The sequence below is a fragment of the Eulemur rufifrons genome, chromosome 2 (assembly GCF_041146395.1).
Source record: "Eulemur rufifrons isolate Redbay chromosome 2, OSU_ERuf_1, whole genome shotgun sequence".
Classification (NCBI taxonomy): Eukaryota; Metazoa; Chordata; class Mammalia; order Primates; family Lemuridae; genus Eulemur; species Eulemur rufifrons.
Window position 1 is genome coordinate 14,146,018 of NC_090984.1, and position 19,006 is coordinate 14,165,023.

At 39.1% G+C, this 19,006-nt stretch overlaps 2 protein-coding genes across 3 annotated transcripts; both read left to right on the plus strand.

The window, feature by feature from the left end:
* Nucleotides 1-1,277: 1,277 nt before the first annotated feature.
* LOC138397487 (olfactory receptor 7D4-like) lies at nucleotides 1,278-2,243 on the plus strand. The gene has a single exon (XM_069491574.1). It carries the CDS (start codon nucleotides 1,278-1,280, stop codon nucleotides 2,241-2,243), a length of 966 nt encoding a protein of 321 aa, XP_069347675.1.
* Nucleotides 2,244-9,625: 7,382 nt separating this feature from the next.
* Nucleotides 9,626-14,284, plus strand: LOC138401227 (olfactory receptor 7D4-like). Of its 2 annotated transcripts, XM_069496611.1 has the most exons (2): nucleotides 9,626-10,560; nucleotides 14,272-14,284. In XM_069496611.1, the coding sequence occupies exons 1-2, from the start codon at nucleotides 9,626-9,628 to the stop codon at nucleotides 14,282-14,284; spliced, it is 948 nt and encodes a 315-aa protein (XP_069352712.1). The 2 variants fall into 2 exon arrangements, with proteins under 2 accessions (XP_069352712.1, XP_069352721.1); XM_069496620.1 differs by lacking the exon at nucleotides 14,272-14,284 and having other exon boundaries at nucleotides 9,626-10,564.
* Nucleotides 14,285-19,006: the final 4,722 nt, after the last annotated feature.

Consider the following 19,006-nt stretch of genomic DNA (forward strand, 5'->3'; position numbering starts at 1 on the left):
ATGGGCACCCCACTTGACACACACCTCGGATTTTATTTTAATGTTTTTGTGTGCTTTTATTTCCTTCTTTTATTTATGTATGCAGTCCATTTGCTTTTTCCTCTTGTTGGGAGAATTCACCTGACAGGCGTGCTCTGAAAGTAGGAGACATAAGCATCTACATTAATCAGAAGTCCTGTATGCCTGTCAAAGGAGGTAAGAGTCTACGGCCATACCACACTGAATGTGCCCGATCTCATCTGATCTCAGAAGTTAAGCAGAGTTGGTCCTGGTTAGTACTTTGATAGGAGAAAAGGGATAAGAGACCTGATATATTTATAACGATGAGAATTACATCCTTATGGTTGCTCCATTTATTGATAAATGATGGGCATTCAAGAAAGATTCATTGTCATGGTAATAACAGAATCTCACAATTTTGAATTGTCCATTTGTATGTCCCAGGTATCATGGTAGATAATGACATGCATCCTCTTGTTCTATCTTACCCTTCAATAAATATAGGGCATATTTACTTCTCCCACTGTAGAGGTGAGGTATCTACAGCTAATAATTTAAATAACTTTCTGGCAGTCACACCATAGTAAGTTGGTGGATCCATATTTCTATTGCTGGAAGACTGACCATATAAAACACTGTCTTCATTATCTCTATACTGTATTTTGGAGTAGTTACATATCCAAAATAATTATCTTGAAAGGAGGACTTTAGTGGTAATAATGACAAATATTATTCATTGAGAGTATTTGTACGCAAAAGTATTTTAGTCCTCACAAGCAAGGTAATACTAATAATCACATTTTCAGAAAAAAGATAAGACACTAAGAGGTAACCATCCCATCAATAGGAAAAGTCAGGTCACAGAAACAAAGGTTCAGTTGAAAATCCATGTGCTAATGATTACTGTACACCCATTAGAATGAAGGCAGAATGGGTATTCTCAAGAAAAGACAGGATATATCTTCCATAATTTGGAAGGATTCTATCAAAGGAATTAGTTAATGCCCATAAGTTCAGATATGAGAATGAAAACCTGTAAGGAGATGATAAAATAGAGAGATTTCTGCTAAATTGAAGCAAGTCTAAACAACTCTACACATTCAAAATATAAATGGGCTGCCTCTTGGTTGAGGAAATCATAGTTTTTGAAAGGACTCTACCAGGTGTAAACCAGGTCCATGCAAGGGTGACACTGTAACGTGATAACTAGCTGAGGTGCCAGTTGTCCTTTCATGGAATTTTCCATTTTCCTCCTCCCCAGTGGACACACTAAGTATATGGCAGCAGAAAACTACACAGATATATCAGAATTTCTCCTCTTGGGTCTGTCAGAAGATCCTGCACTTCAGCCCCTTATCTACGGGCTGTTCCTGTTCATGTACCTGGTGACAATGTTTGGGAACCTGCTCATCATCCTGGCCGTCAGCTCTGACACCCACCTCCACACCCCCATGTACTTCTTCCTCTCCAACCTGTCCTTTGTTGACATCTGTTTCACCTCCACCACCATCCCCAAGATGCTGGTGAACATTGAAACACACAGCAAAGACATCTCCTACATAGGATGCCTCACTCAGATGTATTTTTTCATGATGTTTGCTGGACTGGATAATTTCCTCCTGACTGTGATGGCCTATGACCGGTTTGTGGCCATCTGCCACCCCTTACACTACACGGTCATCATGAGTCCCCGCTTCTGTGCCCTCCTGGTTCTCATGTCTTGGTTCATCATGTCCCTGGTTGCCCTGGTTCATGTACTACTGACATTGAGGCTGACCTTCTCTTTAGAAACTGAAATCTCACATTTCTTCTGTGACCTGGCTCAGATGCTCGAGGTGGCCCACTCTGATACCCTCATCAATAACATCTGCATGTACTTGTTGACTGTGTTGCTGGGTGTGTTTCCTGTCACGGGGATCCTCTTCTCCTACTCTAAAATTGTCTCCTCCTTAATGAGCATGTCCTCCACTGCAGGCAAGAATAAAGCATTTTCCACCTGTGGGTCTCACCTCTGTGTGGTCTGCTTGTTCTATGGAACAGGAGTTGGGGTCTATCTCAGTTCTGCTGTGACCCCTTCTTCCCAGAGCAGCAACATTGCCTCAGTGATGTACACGGTGGTCACCCCCATGCTGAACCCCTTCATCTACAGCTTGAGGAACAAGGATGTGAAGGGGGCCCTGGGAAGACTGCTCAGCACGGCAGCCTCTTGCCTGTCACAGACACATCATCAGTTCAGAACTTAGTGGACATTGTGAGCCTTGAAGACAAATGTGAATTTGAATATCCTGGCTATCTTCCTCCTTTAAATAACATGTTTCTTTTGTTCATTTCCAAAGCACTTATGAGTCTGTTTTTATATGTTTTTGTGGTTGCTTTTTCCTCAACAACTTCCTCCGTAATTTCTTTTTAACTTCTCTCCCCTAAACCTGAGCCTTAAAGTTCTAATTTTCATCAGTTTTCTTACAGCCATTCCTGAGATTTCTAACTTGACATTTAAAGCACATTTCATGTCAAGCGCTCACATGGTTTCCTCAAAAATGATCCTCTTGCATGTTACTGTTCTTCACCTCAGTTTGGTTATGCCCTTGCTCTTGATGGAAGAAATGTAATAAAAATCCTACAATACTAGCCAAGCTCTTACTCTACCAGGGCTCTGCTCATTGCTTTCCACGTGTGAATTTTATTGTGAAAAAGTGTCCTTGAGATATGGTTTCTCATGCACCCCATTGGTCACAGGAAGACTGAGTGAAGATGGGCAAAGTCCTGGCAGCATGACGATGAGTCCACATGCCTAACTTTGCTGTTGTACATTTAACAAGAACAGTGATGGGATTTTCAACACCAATGCTGGAATCTAGATTTGAAAGCAGGTTCATTCCTATGATTTACAGTGATGTACTACCGAGGATAACTCAGAGATGTTGCTTCCTTCTTTGTGATCCCTGCCTTTCCCTTCCTTCCTTCCTTCCTGATATCCTACTATCCTTCTTTCCTTCTTTGTTCTCTACTATCCTTCCTTTCTTTCTTCCTTCTTTCTCTCATCTCTCATCCCTTTTCTTCCCTTCCTCCTGGTGATTTAATGGTTAATATTAACTTGCTCCATTCCATTTTATGATTGAGTAATATTCTACTGTATAATAAAACCCAAGTTATTTATCCATTTATTCATTAATGGATATTTGTACTATTTCAATCTTTGGGCCATTGTGAAGAGTATGTAAATTTATTTGCTCGATACTTATTTTCACCTATTTGGAGAATATCTCTAGCAGCCCACCTGCTGGGTCATATGTTAATTACATGTTTAACTTTTGGAGGAAGTGCCATATCGTGTGTCATAGCAGCCGGCACTTTTTACCTCTCAGCAATGTTTAGTGCCCGTCTATCTTCATATCCTTTCCAACACTTGTTATTTTCCCTCTTAAAAAAGACTATATCCTCTTATTAGGTGTTCAGTGGCATCTTTTTGTGTTTTTAATTTGCATTTCCCTAATGACTAATTGGCCATCCGTTTGAGTGTTTGTTGGCAATTTGTGTATCTTCAGAGGAGAGGTGTCTTTTCAAGTCTGTGCTCGTTTTTAATTGTGTAGTCTGTACTTTTGTTTTTGACTTGTCCTAGTTCTTGATAAATTCTGGATATTTTGACCCTTATAAGATACATGTTGTGCAAATATTTCTCCCAGTCTGGATGTTATCTTGTCATTTTTTTCACATATAAAATGTACTGTTTTTAACTATACTCATCAATACGTATAATAGATCTCTTGAAATTATTTCTTTGGTATATATGAAATTTTGTTTCCTTTGACCAATATCTCCCCAATCCCTTCACGTTGCATCGTGTGGTACCCATGATTTTTCTGTCTGCTTCTATGAGCTGGACTTTTGTAGATTCCACATATGGGAGAGTTCATCCTATGTTTGCCGATCTAATCTACCTTATTTCACTGTACATGTGGTCCTCCAGGTCAATCAACATGGAGCAAATAACAGATTTCCTTCTTCTTAAAGGCTGAACACTGTGTATACATACACCACATTTTCTTTAACCGTTCTAACAGGTGTGAGGTGGTATTTTATAGTGCTTTTAATTTACATTCCTGATGGTTGATGATGCTGACCTTTTTTTCATATACCTGTTGTCCATTTGTATGTCTCTCCTCTTCCTCCTCCTCCTCCTCCTCCTTCTTTTTGGGTTTCGGGAATGGGTAGAGATGCGTATCTTCTTTTCAGCAATATCTCTTCAGATCTTTTGCCTACTTTTTAATTGAGTTATTTGTTTCTTCACTATTGAGTTGACCGAGTTCCATAAATTTTGCATATGTGCTCCTTATCAGATATATACTTAGCAAATACAGTATTCCATTCCATAGGATGTTCCTTCACATTGGAGACAACTTGGATAAACCATGAAAACACATGAACTGACAGAAGCAAGACACAAAAGGCAACATAGTGTATGATTGTATGATTCCATTTATATGGAGTGTCCAAAATAGACAAGGCACTAGGGACATAAAATAGATTAGTGGTTGCCTAGGGTATGGAGAAAGGAAGACAATGGGATGTGACTGCTATTGGGTGCCATGTTTCCTTGATGACAATGAAAATATTCCATGATTTGATCAATATGATGGTTGCACAATTCTCTGAATGTACAAAGAAGCATCGAACTGTGTGCTTTAAACAGCTGTATTTTATGGTATGTCAGTCAAGCCACTAAAAAAAAAAAAAAAAAAAAAAAAAAAGATATTGATTCTTCTTGTCTGCTGATTCCTGGACCTCAGGACTCTAAAACAGCCTGGCAGGAAGTATAGCTGAGTGTTAAATGGGGCCTTCACTATTAAAATGTTCCTTGCAAGAGTGAAGAGATTCTGAGGACCAGGACTTTTTCCCTGTCTCTAGAAGAGCCATCCCTTTAGGAGTCAAGACTTCTAAACCAAGAGAAGCCAGACTTGCAGAGTCAAGAAGCACAAACTCCCTAAGTGGCTCCCTGGGAGGAATGTTAGGCAAGGACATTTGTGATTCCAACCCTTGCTCTCTGGGCCCATGTATTCTGCATATGACGTTATAATACATTATGATATTTGTTTGATTGACAGTATATGTTACCTCCTGCAAAATTTGTAGGGCATATTTCCTGTGTGTTCCAAAGCCTGCATTTATTATATTTATTCTCTTTGACATTAAACATGTTCCCATATCTTCCAGTTAAGACATTTTTGTAAAACTTTCTAATACTCTGTACTGTCTTTAGGCTTTGCTTTATTTCTCTTCTTCCCTCCATTGAAAAGCTGTATAACCTGTGTGTATTTGCCATCAATATTTCCTCAATCCTCACTCTTCAACCCACTCTACCTCGGTTATTATTGTCCTGTCTTTTGTATTTATAAGTAATAAATGGAGCCCCAGGCCAGACATGGTGGCTCACACCTGTAACCCTAGCACTGTTGGAGGATCGCTTGATCTCAGGAGTTCGAGACCAGCCTGAGCAAGAGCAAGACCCTATGTCTACTAAAAATAGAAAAAGTAGTCAGTCATGGTGATGCACCTGTATTCCCCAGCTACTCAGGAAGCTGAGGCAGGAGGATCACTGGAGACCAAGAGTTTGAGGTTGCAGTGAAATATGATGATGCCATGGCACTCTCTCTACCCAGGGAGACACAGCAAGACTCTGTCTCAAAAATAATAATAATAAATAAATAAATGAAGCCCTAATATCAATCAACAAAGACTCCCATGTCTCCAGCAAATGTAAAAGGAGATTTTCTTGTCCTGATTTTTTTAGTCATTTTTGCAGAAGAAATATTGCTCCCAAATTTGCTTTCCCGAAGAAGGACTTCTTTGGAGTAGAGTTGTGGTTGCCTGGGACTGGGGAGGAGAAAATGGGAAGATAATTGTCAAACCTTATGGGGTTTTAAAAAGAGGTGCATGAGAAGTAAGTCCTGGAGATCTACTACACAGCTCAGTGCTTATTGCTAATAATCATGTAATTTATACTGAAAATTTGCTAAAATTCAGATTCTATGTTAAATGTGATTATCACACATTAAAATATTTAGGTGACTGAAGGAAATTTTGGGAGCTGGTTGACATGTCTTTGGCCTCATGGTGGTGATGGATTCATGGATATACACGTATCTCCAAGCTCATCAAGTTGTATACACTGAATACATGCAGCTTTTTACATTTCAATCATACCTTCATAAAGTAGTTTAAATATTAAGAAAAAAATTAAAAAGAAAGGAACTGTTTGCCTCTATAACATTGTGGACACCAAGAATTCCACAAAATCTCCAAACTTTCCTCAACCGTGGCACATCACAGAGAGACAATGCCTGAATTTGGTTGCTTATAGAACTTAAACTTTCTGTAAGTGGAAACCTTGGGACTTTTAAATTAAACCAAAGGAAGAATAGTTTCCCCCTTGGGAGAAATAAATCCAACTTTCTCTATGCTGTCTCGGTGGACAAAAAATTGACTGATAACTTTCCCTTCTGCTCTCTTCTTTGTATCCCAGGGAGGCTGAAGATTTTGGAGAGTGGAAAGATAATGGAACAATTCATTTAATGAGTTGCTCTGGGAATTCAACCCTGGGGACACTAGAAATGTTAAACCTGCCCCTGCTGCCCTACACCTGTAATTCCCTGATCCCAGACTACATGAAAACTCAATTGGGATTCCCAGGGATAGACTTTGGAGAAGAGAAAGCTTCAGTGATATTCACCAGAGAGATTCCTAGCAACACAATGAGGGCAAGTGGGGTAAGAATGAAAAGAGGAAAGCGTGTGAAGGGCTTTATCTCTAGAATAAGGAGATAGGGACAGTCTTATATTTATTTATTCTGTACAGGTGGAAGTCCTTGTAGTTTGAAGGTAATTTAGTTTTCACTGAGACTAGTCTTTTCTAGCTCTCATTGTGTTTGCTTTCCTTTCTTTCTGGAATCTAGAATCTCTTTCCAGTAAGAGCTAGAAATGGCCATTTCTTGCATTCCTCATTTTCTGGGCAGCATTCAAAGCTTCTCCACTCTCTCCGAAATATTTTAGGTCCCTGTTAGATTTCCTGTCTCCAAGCACTTATTCATTAACTACACAAGGAAGACAAATTAGGCATAAGGTATTGAATATTTTGTTCTTAAGTACATCAGATTTTCTAATTCAAATAACTATAATTGCTGGCAGGTGTGACTTACTGATATCCCTGAATATTTCTTTTTTCTTGTTGTCTTCATTATTTTTTCATTTCCATGTCTACAATATAATGCATATAACATACTTAGTTCTGACCATTGGCATGCAGGCCAATTTCTTTTTTCCATTTTACCGGTTTCTAAATTTCCATGAGAATATCGAATCATTGATGTGGGAGTAGTCCACCTTCACCTCATCATAAATTGAACACAAATGTTCTAGCATGTTAATGTAGAATATCCTGTTGTCTGTGATTTTGAAACAATCATCGTCTATGGGGTTAAGAAATTGTCCGCATATTTCCGTGTGTGTATCTGCAGATTCTCTGCCCCGGCTGGTAACCACAGAGATGGCTATTCCATATTCTCAAATATATTTTTTTGTACTGTGATTGTGAATGTCTTCATGAACCTACGTTTGTGATGTACTATGTTAACAAACATCCTAACACGAACCCAGTTTCCCGTTCCTGGAATAGGTAGTACTTGCTCATCATGTATTATTCCTTTAAAATCGACAGGAATGCACTTTACTGACCCACACTATTCAACTTTGAGTCTACATTCAGGCATGGGTCAAGCTTCAAGATTTCTGTTTTGTGTCACCGTTGAAACGTTTTCTCATTCATTATTTTATAAACAACATTTGTGTTTGTTGAGCCTCTACAATATCAGAGGCACCAAGTACATCTACATTCCTAGAAAGAAAAAAAAATGAGAAAAAAACAATCACAGCCTCAGACCCACAAATAAACATAAAATTACAAACATGAGGTGCACATCAAGAAGGATCAGAGGAGGGTCTTCTGTGGGACCCACAAATTCTGTCTTCCTGACTCTCCTTCCTTGCTCTTCGTCTCACTGTTCACTCAAATTCCTGTTTTGAAACTCACTGAGCCATATGCCATCTAGCATTCTGTTCTCTCCTCCTAGAATTTTATTCCTTTCTTACTTCTCCTGATTAACAATGACCCATCCTCCTTCTCTCAGCTCAAATATTCCTATTTCAGAGAAGTCCCATGTATGCAACTTTCCACACTAGATTGATCCTGAACGTTTTTTTTCTGTCTTATTCAAGAAACTCCTCTCTGCATTAGTAACACGAATTCTTTTTCTATCTCGGAGAATGTAAAGATGTATATTTAAATGTCAAAATTGGCTTTTAATTTTTCTAGGATGACTAGATTTATGTAAGTTTTGAATATTTCCAATCCAATCTATCGATTATATATGTTGGGGATTAACTTTGCTGATTTTAATGCATCTCCAACTGAGAGCGTACCCACATGGGCACCCCACTTGAGACATATCTTGGATTTTATTTTTATGTGTTTGTGTACTCTCCCTTCCTCCTTTTATATATGCAGCCTAATTGCTTTTTCCTCTTCGTGGGAGAATTCACCTGGCAGGCATGCTCTGAAAGGAGACATAAGGATCTTCACTAATCAGAGGGCTTGTATGGCTGTCAAAAGAGGTAAGAGACTTGATATATTTCTAACCATCAGAATTACATCCTGACAAATGATGGGCATGCAAGAAAGATTAATTGTCATGGTAATAGGAGAATATCACAATTATGAATTGTCCATTTGTATGTCCCAGGCATCATGGTAGATAATGACATGCATCCTCTTGTTCTATCTTACCCTTCAATAAATATGGGGCATATCTACTACTGCCACTCTAGAGGTGAGGTATCTACAGCTAATAATTTAAATAACTGTCTGATGGTCAAACCATAGTAATTTGGTGGATCCATATTTCTACTGCTGGATAACTGACCCAAAAAAACACTGTCTTCCTTATATCCATACTGTATTTTGGAATAGGTACATATCCAAAATAATTATCTTGAAAGGAGGACTTTAGTAGTAATAATGACAAATACTATTCATTGAGAGTATTTGTACACAAAAGTATTTTTAGTCCTCACAAGCAAGGGAATACTAATAATCACATTTTCAGAAAAAAGATAAGACACTAAGAGGTAACTGTCCCATCAATAGGAAAAGTCAGGTCACAGAAACAAAGGTTCAGTTGAAAATCCATGTGCTAATGATTACTGTACACCCATTAGAATGAAGGCAGAATGGGTATTCTCAAGAAAAGACAGGATATATCTTCCATAATTTGGAAGGATTCTATCAAAGGAAATAGTTAATGCCCATAAGTTCAGATATGAGAATGAAAACCTGTAAGGAGATGATAAAATAGAGAGATTTCCGCTAAATTGAAACAAGTCTAAACAACTCTACACATTCAAAATATAAATGGGCTACCCCTTGGTTGAGGAAATCACAGTTTTTGAAAGGACTCTACCAGGTGTAAACCAGGTCCATGCAAGGGTGACACTGTAACGTGATAACTAGCTGAGGTGCCAGTTGTCCTTTCATGAAATTTTCCATTTTCCTCCTCCCCAGTGGACACACTAAGTATATGGCAGCAGAAAACCACACAGATAAATCAGAATTTCTCCTCTTGGGTCTGTCAGAAGATCCTGCACTTCAGCCCCTTATCTACGGGCTGTTCCTGTTCATGTACCTGGTGACAATGTTTGGGAACCTGCTCATCATCCTGGTGGTCAGCTCTGACACCCACCTCCACACCCCCATGTACTTCTTCCTCTCCAACCTGTCCTTTGTTGACATCTGTTTCACCTCCACCACCATCCCCAAGATGCTGGTGAACATTGAAACACACAGCAAAGACATCTCCTACATAGGATGCCTCACTCAGATGTATTTTTTCATGATGTTTGCTGGACTGGATAATTTCCTCCTGACTGTGATGGCCTATGACCGGTTTGTGGCCATCTGCCACCCCTTACACTACACGGTCATCATGAGTCCCCGCTTCTGTGCCCTCCTGGTTCTCATGTCTTGGTTCATCATGACCCTGGTTGCCCTGGTTCATGTACTACTGATATTGAGGCTGACCTTCTCTTTAGAAACTGAAATCCCACATTTCTTCTGTGACCTGGCTCAGATTCTCGAGGTGGCCCACTCTGATACCCTCATCAATAACATCTGCATGTACTTGTTGACTGTGTTGCTGGGTGTGTTTCCTGTCACGGGGATCCTCTTCTCCTACTCTAAAATTGTCTCCTCCATAATGAGCATGTCCTCCACTGCAGGCAAGAATAAAGCATTTTCCACCTGTGGGTCTCACCTCTGTGTGGTCTGCTTGTTCTGCGGAACAGGAGTTGGGGTCTACCTCAGTTCTGCTGTGACCCCTTCTTCCCAGAGCAGCAGCATTGCCTCAGTGATGTTCACGGTGGTCACCCCCATGCTGAACCCCTTCATCCACAGCCTCAGGAACAAGGACGTGAAGGGGGCCCTGGGAAGACTGCTCAGCCCAGCAGCCTCTTGCCTGTGACAGACACATCACTGATTCAGAACTTAGTGGACATTGTGGGCCTTGGAGGCAAATGTGAATTTACATATCCTGGCTCTCTTCTTCCTTCAAATAACATGTTACTTTTATTTGTTTCCAAAGCACCTATGAGTCTGTTTTTATATGTTTTTGTGGGTGTTTTTTCCTCCACAACTTCCTCTATAATTTCTTTTTAACTTCTCTCCCCTAAGCCTGAACCTTAAAGTTCTAATTTTTATCAATTTTCTTAGAGCCATTCCTGAGATTTGTAACTTGACATTTAAAGCACTTCTCATATCAAGCGCTCACATGGTTTCCTCAAAAATCATCCTTGTGCATGTTACTGTTCTTCACCTCAATTTGGTTTTGCTCTTGATGGAAGAAATGTAATAAAAATCCTACAATACTAGCCAAGCCCTTACTCCACCAGGGCTCTGCTCATTGCTTTCCACGTGTGAATTTTATTGTGAAAATGTACCCTTCAGATATGGTTTCTCATGCACCCCATTTATCAAAGGAAGACTGAGTTAACATGGGCTAAGTCCTGGCAACATGACGATGAGTCCACAAATCTAAGTTTGCTGTTGGACATTTCCCAAGAGCAGTGATGGTATTTTCAACACGAGTGCTGAAATCTAGATTCTAAAGCAGGTTCATTCTTATGATTCACAGTGACATATTACCAAGGATAACTTGGAGATGTTGCTTCCTTCTTTGTGATCCCTCCCTTTTCCCTCCCTCCTTCCTTCCTTCCTTCTTTCCTACCTGCTTCCTACCTGCTTTGTTCTCTGCTATCCTTCCTTTCTTTCTTCCCTCTTTCTCTCATCTCTCATCCTTTTTCTTCCCTTCCTCTTGGTGATTTTAATGGTTAATGTTAACTTGCTCCATTCCATTTTATGGTTGAGTAATATTCCACTGTATAATAAAACTCAAGTTGTTTATTTATTAATTAATGGATATTTGCATGATTTCAATCTTTGGGCCATTGTGAATACTATGTAAATTTATTTGGTTGATACTTATTTTCACCTATTTGTAGAATAGTCCTAGCACTCCAACTGCTGGGTCATATGTTAATTACATGGTTAACTTTTGGAGGAAGTTCCATATCGTGGGTCATAGCAGCTGGCACTTTTTACCTCTCAGCAATGTTTTAGTGCTCCTCTCTCTTCATACCCTTTGCAATACTTGTTAGTTTCCTTCTTAAAAAAGACTATTTCCTCTTATTAGGTTTTAAGTGGCATCTTTTTGTGTTTTTAATTTGCATTTCCCTAATGACTAATCAGCCATCCGTTGGAGTGTTTGTTGTCAATTTGTGTATCCTCAGAGGAGAGATGTTTTTTCAAGTCAGTGCTCATTTTCAATTGTGTAGTCTGTACCTTTGTTTTTGACTTATCCTAGTTCTTTATAAATTCTGGATAATTTGATCCTTATAAAATATGGATCAGATATATGTTGTGTAAATATTTCCCCCAGTCTGGATGTTATCTTGTCATTTTTTTCACGTATAAAATGTACTGTTTTTAACTATACTCATCACTGCATATAATAGATACCCTGAAATTATTTCTTTGGTATATATGAATTTTTGTGTCCTTTGACCAATATCTCCCCAATCTCTTTACCTAGCATCCTCTGGTTCCCACCATTTTTCTGTCTGCTTCTATGAGCTGGACGTTTATAGATTCCACACATGGGAGAGTTCATCCTGCGTTTGTCCATCCAGTCTACCTTATTTCGCTTTACATCTGGTCCTCCATGTTGATCAATGTGGAGCAATTAACAGATTTCATTCTTCTTAAAGGCTGAACATTTTGTATATATACATTACATTTTCTTTATCCGTTCTAACAGGTGTCAGGTGATATTCCATAGTGCCTTTAATTTACATTCCTGATGGTTGGTGATGCTGAACTTTTTTTCATATACTTGTTGTAGATTTGTATATCTCTCCTCTTTCTTCTCCTCCTCCTTCTTTTTAGGTTTCAGGAATGGGTAGAGATACGTATCTTCTTTTGAGCAATGTCTCTTCAGATCTTTTGCCTACTTTTTTTTTTTTTTTCTTATGAGACAGAGGCTCACTCTGTTGCCGGGGCTAGAATGCCGTGGCATCAGCCTAGCTCACAGCAACCTCAAACTCCTGGGCTCAAGCAATCCTACTGCCTCAGCCTCCCGGGTAGCTGGGACTACAGGCATGCGCCACCATGCCCGGCTAATTTTTCTATATATATGTTTAGCTGTCCATATTATTTTTTTCTATTTTTAGTAGAGACAGGGTCTTGCTCTTGCTCAGGCTGGTCTCGAACTCCTGAGCTCAAACAATCTGCCCGCCTCGGCCTCCCACAGTGCTAGTATTATAGGCATGAGCCACCGCGCCCGGCCTTGCCTACTTTTTAATTGAGTTATTTGTTTCTTCACTATTGAGTTGCTTGAGGTCCATAAATTTTGAATATTTGCTCCTTATCTGATATATGCTTTCCAAATACATTACTCCATTCCATAGGATGTCCATTCATTTTGGAGACAACTTGGATAAACCTTGAAAACACATGAACTGACAGAAGCAAGACACAAAAGACAACATAGTATATGATTGTATGATTCCATTTATATGGAATGTCCAAAATAGACAAGCCAGTAGGGACATAAACCAGATTAGTGGTCACCTAGGGTAGGCATAAAGGGAGACAATGGGATGTGACTGCTATTGGGTGCCATGTTTCCTTGGCGACAGTGAAAATATTCTATGATTTGAGCAAGATGATGGTTGCAAAATTCTGTGAATATACAAAGAACCATCGAATAGTGTGCTTTAAATGGCTGTATTTTATGATGTGTCAATCAAGCCACTAAAAAAAATGACATTAACTCTTCTTGTCTACAGATTCGTGGACCTCAGAACTCTAAAACACTCTGGCAGGAAGTATAGCTGAGTGTTAAATGGGGCCTTCACTATTAAAATGTTCCTTGCAAGAGTGAAGAGCTTCTGAGGACCAGAACTTTTGCCCTGTCTCTAGAAGAGTTATCCCTTTAGGAATCGAGACTTCTAAATCAAGAGAAGCCAGACTTGCAGAGACAAGAAGTACAAACTCCCTAAGCAGCTGCCTGGGAGGAATGTTAGGCAAGGACATTTGTGATTCTAACCCTTGCTTGCTGGGCCCATCTATTCTGTATATCAGGTTATAATACATTATGATATTTGTATGATTGACAGTATATGTTACCTCCTGCAAATTTTGTAGGGGGGTATTTCCTGTGTGTTCCAATGCCTACATTTATTATATTCATTCTCTTTGACATTAAACATGTTCCCATATCTTCCAGTTAAGACAACTTTGTAAAACTGTCCAATACTCCGTATTATCTTTAGGCTTTGCTTTATTTCTCTTCTTCCCTTCATTGAAAAGCTGTACAGCCAGTGAGTATTTGCCACCTATCTTTCCTCAATGCTCACTCTTCAACCCACTCTACATGGATTAGTATTGTCCTGCCTTTCTATTTAGAGGTAATAAATGGAGCCGTAGGCAAGATGCGGTGGCTCACACCTGTAACCCTAGCACTCTGGGAGGATTGCTTGAGATCTTGAGTTCGAGACCAGCCTGAGCAAGAATAACAACTCGTCTCTATTAAAAATACAAAAACCAGACAGGCATAGTGGTGCATCTGTAGTCCCAGCTACTCAGGAGGCTGAGGCAGGAGGATCACTTGAGCCTAAGAATTTGAAGTTGCAATGAGCTACGGTGATGCCATGGCACTCTCTCTACCCAGGGAGACACAGCAAGACTCTGTCTCAAAAATAATAAATAAATAAATGAAGCCCTAATATCAATCAACAAAGACTCCCATGTCTCCAGCAAATGTAAAAGGAGATTTTCTCGTCCTGATTTTTTTAGTCATTTTTGCAGAAGAAATATTGCTCCCAAATTTGCTTTCCCGAAGAAGGACTTCTTTGGAGTAGAGTTGTGGTTGCCTGGGACTGGGGAGGAGAAAATGGGAAGATAATTGTCAAACCTTATGGGTTTTTAAAAAGAGGTGCATGAGAAGTAAGTCCTGGAGATCTACTATGCAGCTCAGTGCTTATTGCTAATAATCATGTAATTTATACGGAAAATTTGCTAAAATGCAGATCCTACGTTAAATGTGATTATCACACCTTAAAAGATAAAGGGGATTGAAGGAAATTTTGGGAGGTGGTTGACATGTCTTTGGCCTCATGGTCATGATGGGTTCATGGATATACACGTATCTCCAAGCTCATCAAGTTGTATACACTGCATACCTGCAGCTTTTTACATTTCAATCATACCTTCATAAAGTAGTTTAAATATTAAGAAAAAAATTAAAAAGGAAGGACCTCTTTGCCTCTATAACATTGTGGACACCAAGAACTCCACAAAATCTCCAAACTTTCCTCAACCATGGCACATCACAGTGAGACGATGCCTGAATTTGGTTGCTTATAGCAATTAAACTCTCTGTAAGGGCAAACCTTTGAACTTTTAAATTAAACCAAATGAAGAATAGTTTCCCACTTGGGAGAAATAGATCCAACTTCGTCTGTGCTGTCTCTGTGGACAAAAAATTGACTGAAAACTTTCCTTCTGCTCTCTTCTTTGTATCCCAAAGGGACTGAAGATTTTGGAGAGTGGAAAGACAATGGAACAATTCACTTAATGAGTTGCTCTGGGAATTCAACCCTGGAGACACTAGAAATGTTAAACTTGCCCCTGCTGCCCTACACCTGTAATTCCCTGATCCCAGACTACATGAAAACTCAATTGGGATTTCCAGAGACAGACTTTGGAGAAGAGAAAGCTTCAGTGATATTCACCAGAGAGAGACAGAGTGACAAAATGAAGCCCAGTAGGGTAAGAAGGAAAAGTGGAAAGTGTGTGATGGGTTTTATCTCTAGAATAAGGAGATGGGGACAGTCTTATATTTCTTTAATCTATGCAGCTGGAAGTCCTTGGACTTTGAAGGTAATTTAGTTTCCACTGAGACTAGTCTTTTCCAGCTCTCATTGTGTTTGTGTTCCTTTCTTTCTGGAATCTAGAATCTCTTTTCAGTAAGAGCTAGAAATGGCCATTTCTTGCATGCTTCATTTTCTGGACAATCTTCAAAGCTTCTCCACTCTCTCCCAAATATTCTAGGTTCCTGTTACATTTCCTGTCTCCGATCACTTATTTATTAACTACTCAAGGAAGACTGATTATGCACAAGATATTGAATATTTTGTTCTTTAGTAGATGTGATTTTCTAATTCACATAACTATTATTGCTGGCAGATGTGACTTAGTGAAATCACTGAATAGTTGTATGTTCTTGTTGTCACCAATACTTTTTCATTTCCATGTCTATAATACAATGCATATAACATACTTAGTTTTGACCATTGTCATACAAGCCAATTACTTTTTTCTATTTTACCAGTTTCTGAATGTCCATGAGAATAACGAATCATTGACGTTGAAGTAGTCTGCCTTCTCCTCATAGTAAATTGAACACAAATCTTCTAGTATGTTAATGTAGAAAATCCTGTTGTCTGTGATTTTGAAACAATCATCGTCTATGAGGTTAAGAAGTTGTCCTCATTTTTCTGTATTGCGTATCTGCAATTATCTGACCTGGCTGCTCTGCACAGAAATGGTTATTCCATATTCTCAAACATATTTTTTGCACTGTGATTGTGAATATCTTCAGGAATCTCTGCTTGTAATGTACTATGTTAACAAACATCCTAACATGAACCCAGTTTCCCATTCCAAGAATAGGCATTACTTGCTCATCATGTATTACTCCTTTAAAATTGACATGAATGCATTTTATTTATCCTCACTATTCAACTTTGACTCTACATTCAGGCATGGGACGAGCTTCAAGATTTCTTTTCTTTTTTTTTTTTTTTTTTTTTATTTTATCTTGTTATGGGGGATACAGAATTGCAGGTTACATATGTTGCTCCTGTACCGCCTTTCCCCCCAAGTCAGAGCTCCAGGCATGTCTGTTCCCCAGGTCGTGCACATTGCACCCATCATGAGGTATATATCCCTCCCTTCCCCACCCCCCCTTCCCGAGTCAGCACCTTCAAGTGTTACCACTCCCCAAACGGTGCGCAATGCACTCATTGTGTAGGCATACCCCCATCCCCTCCCCCACCCCCCACCTCAGTCTGATATCCAATTGGTGTCGTTCCCAGATTTGTATTTAGGTGATGATCAGGGAAACCAATTTTCTGGTGAGTACATGTGATGCTTGTTTTTCCATTCTTGGGATACTTCACTTAATATAATGGGTTCCAACTCTCTCCAGGAGAACCATAGAGATGTCGTATCTTCATCATTCCTTATAGCTGAGTAATATTCCATGGTATACATATACCACAGCTTACTAATCCAATCATGTATTGATGGGCATTTGGGTTGTTTCCACATCTTTGCTATTGTGAATTGTGCTGCTATAAACATTCTGTTTTGTGTCACTGTTGACATGTTTGGTCACACTCATTATTATACAACCAACATTTGTGTTTCTTGAGCCTCTACAATATGACAGACTCCAAGTAGATCTACATCCCTAGAAAGAAAAATACAGTCACAGCATCAGACCCACAAATAAACATAAAATTACTGACATGAGATGCACATCAAGAAAGAGCAGAGGATCCTCTGTTGTGGGGCCCACAAAGTCTGTCTTCCTGACTCTCCTTCCTTGCTCTCCATCTCACTGGTCCCTCAAATTCCTGTTGAAACTCACTGAGCCATATGCCATCTAGCACTCTGTTCTCTCATCCTAGAAAGTTTATTCCTTTCTTACTTCTCCTGATTAACAATGACCCATCTTTCTTTTCTCAGCTCAAATATTCCTATTTCGGAGAAGTCCCACATACGAAACTTCCCACACTAGATTGATCCTGAACGATTTTTTTTCTGTCTTATTTAAGAAACTCCTCTATGCATTAGTAACATAAATTCTTTTTCTATCGCAGAGAATGTAAATATGTATACTTAAATGTCAAAATTGGCTTTTAATTTTTCTAGGATGATTAGATTTATGTAAATTTTGAATATTTTCAATGCAGTCTATTGATTATATATGTTGGTGATTAACTTTGCTGATTTTAATACATCTCCAACTGAGAGCATACCCACATGGGCACCCCACTTGACACACACTTTGTCTTTTATTTTTATGTTTTTGTGTGCTCTCCCTTCCTCCTTTTATGTATGCAGTCCTCTTGCTTTTTCCTCTTGTCGGGAGAATTTACCTGGCAGGGATGCTCTGAAAGGAGGAGTTATAAGGATCTTCACTAATGAGAAGTCCTGCATGGCCATCAAGAGAGGGAAGAGTCTATGGCCATAGCACCCTGAACGTGCCTGATCTCCTCTTACCTGGGAAGCTAAGCAGGGTATGCCCTGGTTAGAACTTGGATGGGAGAAAAGAGGTAAGAGACCCGATATATTTATAATGATCAGAATTACATCATGATGATTGCTCCATTTATTGATAAATGATGGGCATGCAAGACAGATTCATTGTCATGGTAATAACGGAATCTCACAATTATGAATTGTCTATCTGTATGTCCCAGGGATCACAGTAGATAATGACATGCATCATCTTGTTCAATTTTACCCTTCAATAAATATAGGGCATATTCAATAAATATAGGGCATATTTACTATTCTCACTCTAGAGGTGAAGTATCTACAGCTAATAATTTAAATAACTTTCTGGTATTCACACCATAATAAGTTGGTGGATCAATATTTCTATTACTGGATGAGTGACCCAATAAAAAAACACTGTCTCATTATCTCCATACTGTATTTTGGAATAGTTACCTGTCCAAAATAATTATCCCAAAAGGAAGAGTTTAATAATGATAATGAAAAATATTATTCATTGAGACTATTTGTACAGAAAAGTATGTTTAAACCTCCCAAACAAGGTAATACTAATAATTACATTTTCAGAACAAAAATAAGACACTAAGAGGTAACTTTCCCATCAATAGGAAATGTCAAGTCACAGAAAAAAGGTTCAGTTGAAACTTCATGTGCTAATCACGACTGTACACCCACTGGAATGAAGGCAGAATAGGGATTCTCAAGAAAAGACAGGATATGTCTTCCATAGTTCGGAAGGATTCTATCAAAGAAATTAGTTAACACCCATAAGTTCAGATACGGGAATGAAAACCTGTAAGGAGATGATAAAATAGAGAAATTTCTGCTAAATGGAAGGAAGTCAAAAAAAACTCTACACATTTTAAATATAAATGGGCTACCCCTTGGTAAAGGGAATCACAGTTTTTCAAAGGACTCTACCGGGTGCAAACAGCATCCATCCAAGGGTGACACTGTAATGTGATAACTAGCTGAGATGCCAGCTGTCTTTTCATGAAATGTTCCATTTTCCTCCTTCCCCAGTGGACACACCATCTAC